The sequence below is a fragment of the Dicentrarchus labrax genome, unplaced genomic scaffold, assembly GCF_905237075.1.
Source record: "Dicentrarchus labrax unplaced genomic scaffold, dlabrax2021, whole genome shotgun sequence".
In the NCBI taxonomy this organism is placed as follows: Eukaryota; Metazoa; Chordata; class Actinopteri; family Moronidae; genus Dicentrarchus; species Dicentrarchus labrax.
This window is the reverse complement of record NW_026136712.1, coordinates 9,477,759-9,484,937: the sequence shown is the minus strand read 5'-3', so window position 1 is coordinate 9,484,937 and position 7,179 is coordinate 9,477,759. Positions and strand designations below refer to the sequence as shown.

Sequence of the window (7,179 nt, the reverse complement as noted above, 5' to 3'; positions counted from 1 at the left end):
GACTTTTCCAAGCTTTTATTTATACTTTATGTTGATCTCACAACAAGCCTGAAAACATTTCCCATGCTGCACACATTTCACACATCCATCTAATGGCAAAACCCAGCATGCCCCCTCAGTACGTTAATACATTGTATAACACAAAATATATTGTTTGTTAGCGTAGGAGAGGTGGAGGTGGAGGAGGTGGTGGAGGGGGTGGTGGCACCATACCAGAGGTGCCAGTGTGAAGGGGTGGTGGAGGAGGAGGAGGGGGCACAGCTCCCGACACCGATAGGGGTGGAGGTGGAGGAGGAAGAGGGGCACCTCCCGCTACAGGAGGAGGTGGAGGTGGGTACATGCCATTTGACGGGGAGATTGGTGGTGGAGGGGGAGGTGGGGGGAGACATGTTGGTGAAATCAAAGAGGGTGGAGGCGGGAGGCCAGTGTCTATGGAGTGAGGGGGAGGTGGTGGTGGAGGAGGAGGAGGAGGAGGAGCAGGCACATTGGGGTCCAAATTGGCATTGGCAGTGGGAGGAGGGGGTGGAGGCAGGCTGTCGTTGGTGGGGTTGGAGACGGTTTTCAAGGTGGGGACTGATGGCGGAGGCACAGCGAGGCCAAAACTGGATCTACATTCAAGACAAAAAGAAAACACACACATTCAGCTACTATCATGACATCCTCAGAGTGATGGAACTGTAGTGTTTGAAGCTACAGCCAGTTAGCTTAGCTTAGCACAAAGCCTGAAAACGGGGGGGGAACAGCTAGCATGTTTCTCTATAAAGGTAACAAAATACACCTGCCGGCACCCGCTATTCTACTGAGGATTATGGGCATTTTTTTTTGCTATACCCATCACTTCCTGGAGTGTCTGCTAGTTTTCTAACAACTGGTCTGAACCATGAAATACTGTAACAAATAAAACCACAACTTGTAGTTTTTACACAGTTTTTGTATGGACGAAACAAACAAAACATGACGCACTAATTAACAGCCAGGCTAGCTGTTTCCCCCTGTTTACGGTCTTTATGCTAAGCTAAGCTAACCCACTGCTGGCTGTGGTCTAATATTTAACAGACAAACATGAGAGTGGTATCAATCTTCTCATGTAACTGAGCAAAAAAAAAAGTGAATGAGCATGTTCCCCCAAAACAGTTTCTGTAGTCCATAAAGCAGAAACCTTTCAGACATTATAATAAATTGTACAGGTCATGTTACTAATACTGTGCCCATGTTATAATACAGTACTTGTAATGTAGAGTGTTTAATTATAATAACAGTATTTCCATAAAAGGGCAAGGGAGGACTTTCTCCACATACACAGGGATGTCTGCAGTGCTCTGTATGCTGTCTGTGGTCCCTGCTCTCTCTCTGGGCTGCGGCTCAGCAACCTGTTGGGAGAAGTAGAATGAAGGTAAATAAAAGGATGGCACAGCACATGTCTACACCCCGGTCAGCCACACTGTACATAAACCCAAACATCACACTGGGGCTACAGTGTGGAGAAGAGGGCATTGGGCTATACATCCTTTATCTAATGGGAAAATAATAAAAGGTGTGTGGACTCAATGTGTTTTCAATTTAGTCTCCAATTTACCTGAAAGCAGTGTCCAACGGAGTCCAAGATGGAGTATGATATTGGCACTCTCATGTAGCTTTTCTCTGGCTCCTTTCCTGAAGTCGGTGCGGTCAAAAGCTTGGAACGAATCTTGGGTTTGGGAGTAGTAAAAGCACCAATTTCTCTCCTGGCTATCTTCTCGAAGTGGACAGCTGCAGCCTGGACCAGACAGCACAGTGTGAACAGCTTCCAACAACAATACTCAGGAACTCAATTTTTACATCACTCACTCTTCTTCAGTCGGCAGCAAGAAAACAAATGGAGCATAGCAACCAAATTGTCCTCTGAGTTAAAAGTACAACAGGTGACCCAACTTGCATACTTATCTGGTTCCCAATACACAACCAAGATTGTACTGGGAGGAAAATGCAACTGTAATACTCTTTTTTAAGTTAAAAACAAATCATTTTGCACATTTAGCAACAGAATGTACTTAAGTTTCCCACATCATTGTGCATTATATATTGTTTGAAAGCTGTGTAAGGGTCACATCACTGTCTTTGGCAGAGCTGAGGTGTATTTTAGGTGAAAGGTGTTCCTCACCAGTGACAGCAGGTTGACTGAAGACTCCATATCTCTGATCTGCATGGCTTGTGAGTCCAGCAGCCTCAGCAGAGTGCTGGCCAGACTGCTGATCTGGTAGGCCACACTGGCCAGCGACTGGGCAGCCAAAGCCTTGGCCTCTTCAACAGCCTTGTTTGGATCCTCTGCCTGCAGGATGAGTTTTTTTTCCACAAGGATAGGTTATACATATATGAAAGAAGTACTGAGATCTTTTACTCAAGTAAAAGTAGTCAAACCACAGCATAGAAATACTATAAATCTTACTCAGGTTAAACTACATAAATATTAGCATCAAAATTCACTTAAAATATCTATAAAAAAGTACTCATTGTGCAAAATGTTATTATATAAATATAAATGTCATTATTGATGTATTTATGTAAGCAACATTTTAATGTCGTCAATGTAGAGCTAATTTTAACTACTTAATATATTGTTATGTAGGTTTATATAATTTCTAATCAGTCAAAGTTAAACATGTAAAACACATCCACCATGTTGGCCTGTAAAGTAACTACAGCTGTCAGGTAGGGGGGCAGCAGTATAACGAAAGAGAAATTAAAACACTCAAGTAAAGTACAAGTACAGTAGTTAGATCCCCCAGAGGGTAAAATGCTTCGGAAGCTTTCAGTTTCTCTAAATCTATCACAAACTGAGAACTGTGGCTTTTTTTATATGAGCATTACTCACCTGAAGGTAATTGTTCTCGCAGTAATCTGCGACCTGCAGGAGGTTGCTGTGGTTGTCAACTAGACCCTTCCTGGCGCCTGGAGCCTCTTGAAATATCTGAGAAATAACTTCAGAAAAGTTCTTTTGCTCCGTCGTTTCTCCCATTTTGCGCTGCTAACAAACCTTTAAAGAGTTATTTACGCCACCTGAGGAGGATGTCAAAGGATTTGGCAAGAGTCAGTCGAGGCAGGGGGGTGTTTGCTCGGCGGTGAACGCGGAATTACCACAGGCTAAAGATTTCCACAGAGCAGCTGGTCCCAGGGCAGGGCTACAGCTGGGAGACATGCACAGAAAGGACCACGATGGAAATAAGTTATTTTTCTTTCTAATGTCTCTAATGTTTGTAGTTATATGCCTAATAATAATAATAATAATAATAATAATAATAATAATAATAAAAAAAAAGTAAAAAAAACAATCAATTAAACTGATCAATAGGTAACATCTGTCTCTGGAGGAGATATTATGTTCCTTATATATTATTACATGTTACCGTTTTACATAGACAATAACATATATATGATAAAAATATATAATATGTTACCAGGTGTATATCATTTCATGAGTGTTCGTGTATTAATGATAAAATCCACAAGGGGTCAGTGCAGTCTTGAGAAAGGGCCTCTCTCTCAGTGTCTGTTAATGATGTTTTTTATACTCTGCACTGAGGATGATGATGATGATGATGATGATGATGAAAGACTACAGACAGCATAATCCAAACAGTAAAAGGTCGACTCATAAGCGTCAGCATGACATTAATTCACCATCAGATGGATTGTATGATGATTCATTTTTACATACCGTTATACAATAACAAAATACTCAGCCAAGTCACAACACATTGTATTGCTCAGGATATCCTGTATAAACAACTTAAATTCCACAACATCCATGGTTGTGTTTGTGCAAACCTTCACAGTAGCCTGACTCATGTTTTTATAAAGGTTTCTTTTAGTGGTCCAGTCCAATATAATACATGTGATTAGTGCACATGTTTTGCCATGTGTCAATTTCTCAGCTGCCACTCATAATATTGAGCTGTACCTCAAACCACAATACCGTTTTACGGATTTTTAAAAATATATAGTACAGTGTTAATACTTGATCATGAGGTAGTAAAAGATTTCTGACAAAGGGTCACTTGACTGTTCACGTGCTGCAGCTCTACAGACTTTGGTACACTGCACTCAACTCCATTTTCTACGATTGTTATTTTGAGGCATATTATGCTGTTGTAAGATAGCTGATGACAGGAAATGAGGGTATAGTGATTCGAAATAACCTGCAACCTGATAGTGATAGTGAGTTTGCTCTTTAACAGTGCCGTTATCAGTTTGATGTAACCGGTTTTACAGAATCATCAGGATCCTTGTCTACTGATAGGAGATTATGGATGACTTTATTTCTTTATTGAGCATTCATTTTGTCTCTGCTCAGCACAATCTGGAGTCATATCATGTTTATATACGAGTAATGAGGCTACCATGCATTTTTGTCTGTATGGAAGGAAGGAAATGGTTGCGAATTGAGATTTAACATTTACAATAATAAAAAACACTGATTACCATTAGAAAGATGTTTTTTTCTTTAGCTGAACAAACCCTACATTTATTGGATATACTCGAGTTTATTTTTGTGCATGTCAACACAATTTCTGTATCTTGTGTGCTGTATGGTGCAGCAGTAAGCCTCAGTCTGACAATGACAAATAGCTGTAATTCTGTCCCTTGCTTTTGTTGTTCTGCATGATTTAATGCAGCTTGCAATGTATACTCACATAGAGACTAACAAGATTTAACACACTGTACTGGGACAACAGACATAGCCTGATGATTTAATATACTATAGAGACACCTACTGCAGCTGAGCAGAGGGAGAGCACTATACTTACCTCCCTGCCCTCTCACTGACCTCAGACATTTGGTAATTTTCTTACTGAGCACAAGGTTTTGTAACCTTCAATTACCCGTTCAATCATTATTCCACACTTGCACTCATTGCTTTGTTGTGATGCAGGTTTTATCCTCTGGGATCTCAGTATGGGAGAAGTCACATTTGTGCAAAGTCTTCATTAATAAATTCAGTATGTTTATCTTGGACCATCGGAAAATATATTTTATCACTTGGCTCCCTTCCCGCTACAGAATAGCTCCACTGAAATCTAAAAAAGCAACTTGCATATCAGTAAGGAGAGCATGAACAGCACACCGCTGTTTTATGGTCTTGTTTACACAACCGAACTGTCCAAGTGTGAAACCAGCCGGGCTTGCAGGTTGTAAAACATGACTTTACCCTCAAATAAAGTTATTATTTAGTGGAAAGTGTGAAAAGTTTTTATTCTCTTTCACTCACATGAAATATCAAACAAGCAGGGTTGTTATCTCTGTAACAATAAGGATTTATTTGACAGGTGAAAACTCCATTATTTAAAGTCAAAATGATTCAATTATATTAAGAGGTTTTCTAAGGGATGGCCGGTTAGCTTAGTCGGTAGAGCTGGCAACCCATATACGGAGCTGCTGCAGCGGCCCGGGTTCAAATCCGACCTGTGGCCCCTTGCTGCATGTCATCCTCTCTCTCCACCCAGCTTTCCTGTCCCTCTACAGCTGTCTCTATAAAAATAAAAGGCCAAAAAAATAACTTTTTTTAAAAAAAGAGGTTTTCTGAGATTTCTACAATATAAATGTAGTCTGGAGGAGGCAAACCAGCTTTGCCCTTGTCTTCACATAGAGATCCAAGGTCCAACTTTTATGTTATTGTCAAGTTGATGTTGGGTTGGGCTTTAAAATACACTGTGAAGTACTTAAAGTTCCTTGTGGAGCTTTCTTGTCAACAAACAAAGGTTATGTTGGCCTTCACCGTCACTCACTGAAACACAATTGGCCTCATGCTGCAACATTTTATAAAATATATTTTATTTCTTCTTCTTGATTTTCTATTAAGAGAAAAAAATAAGAGAACTCAACTGCAGATCCAAACTTTCTTAACCTTAAATCTGCTTTTACCCAGGTGTGCTGAATGATGAATCCCACTTGATCATAAATTGGAGGCATATGGTCGATTGTTATTAGCATAGGTTCATTATTACTTTTTGTATCATCAACAGAGCTTGCAGGTTGGAAAATTAGAAGGTTTTAAATACTGATATCTTCCATTTGCATTAACATTGTATTGGTAATCTATGAAATCATCAAAATCCATCACAATAATGAATCACTTCTTACTGACTACAGAGTCATGGTCACATGAGTTACTGAAAATGTGTGTGAATAAACTGCACACTGCAACCGAGTTAACATGTTATCTTATACCCTACAGTTCACAAACACATACTGCACCACAGCATCCATGTCCAATGGTGTGCAACAGATGCCTGTTTGTGAAGATTGGATGTTCTGGGCTATCACAGCCTCTCCACACTTCACAGAGTTCCATTAAAGGAAAAGCCAGATTCAATTATTGTGCCGGAGACTGGAGGAAAACTACATTGTCAGGACACACACACACACACACACACACACACACACACACACACACACACACACACACACACACACACACACACACACACAATAAGGCAGCAGTTAACACTCTTTGTGGGCAGTTTTATTGTCTCTGGTCACACACAACCGTGAACTCAATTCCAATTAGTCTTCAGGCACCTGCTGCCCTTTTCTCAAACTTTTATCAGTTTATAAGCCATTGGCTTTGAAAAACAGAATAAAACTCTTGTGATATATATTTCTTTTCTCATCGAGGGTATGCAATAATTTCTGGCATAAGACATTTTTCTTTACACTTTACGTAGATTGTGTTTTTCTAACTTAATACTATCAAGACCAGGCGTCATTACCCACATGCGTAAGTGTGTGAAAAGCCAGCACTTTGATTTACTCAACCCGCTTGCCTGATCACTTCATCACAGCGCTCCATCCACCTCTATCAGCCCACCTAGGATGTACTCTGTCAATCAGTAGCCAGCCCACTCCACATGTTCACCAGTTGCACAAGTGCCTCATGTTTCCAAAGACATAAGCAAGTATGGGAGAACCTTGGAGAGATTTTTGAGATATGTTATCTGTTATATGAGATATAAGATGAGTTCTTTTTGGGCTGAATGAAGATCTAAGGACAGGACAGAAATAAGATCCATCTTACTGAAAACGTAGACCAAACTCTTAAGATAGGTTTTTCAGCCATTTAAGTCATTAAGCTTCATGATCCCTTTCTTGTGCAATATAAGATCACTCATTTGAACAGTATTGTGTTTTATGGCCTCATTCAGT

General features: G+C 40.2%; 1 protein-coding gene across 1 annotated transcript; it reads right to left on the bottom strand.

Annotated features, from left to right (window-relative positions):
* On the bottom strand, positions 1–3,136 carry abi3b (ABI family, member 3b). Its single transcript, XM_051418438.1, has 5 exons — positions 2,852–3,136; positions 2,141–2,308; positions 1,577–1,756; positions 1,300–1,370; positions 1–608 (listed from the first exon to the last, which is right to left on the bottom strand). The coding sequence occupies exons 1-5, from the start codon at positions 2,993–2,995 to the stop codon at positions 158–160; spliced, it is 1,014 nt and encodes a 337-aa protein (XP_051274398.1). The 5' UTR covers positions 2,996–3,136; the 3' UTR covers positions 1–157.
* Between the last annotated feature and the right edge of the window lie 4,043 nt (positions 3,137–7,179).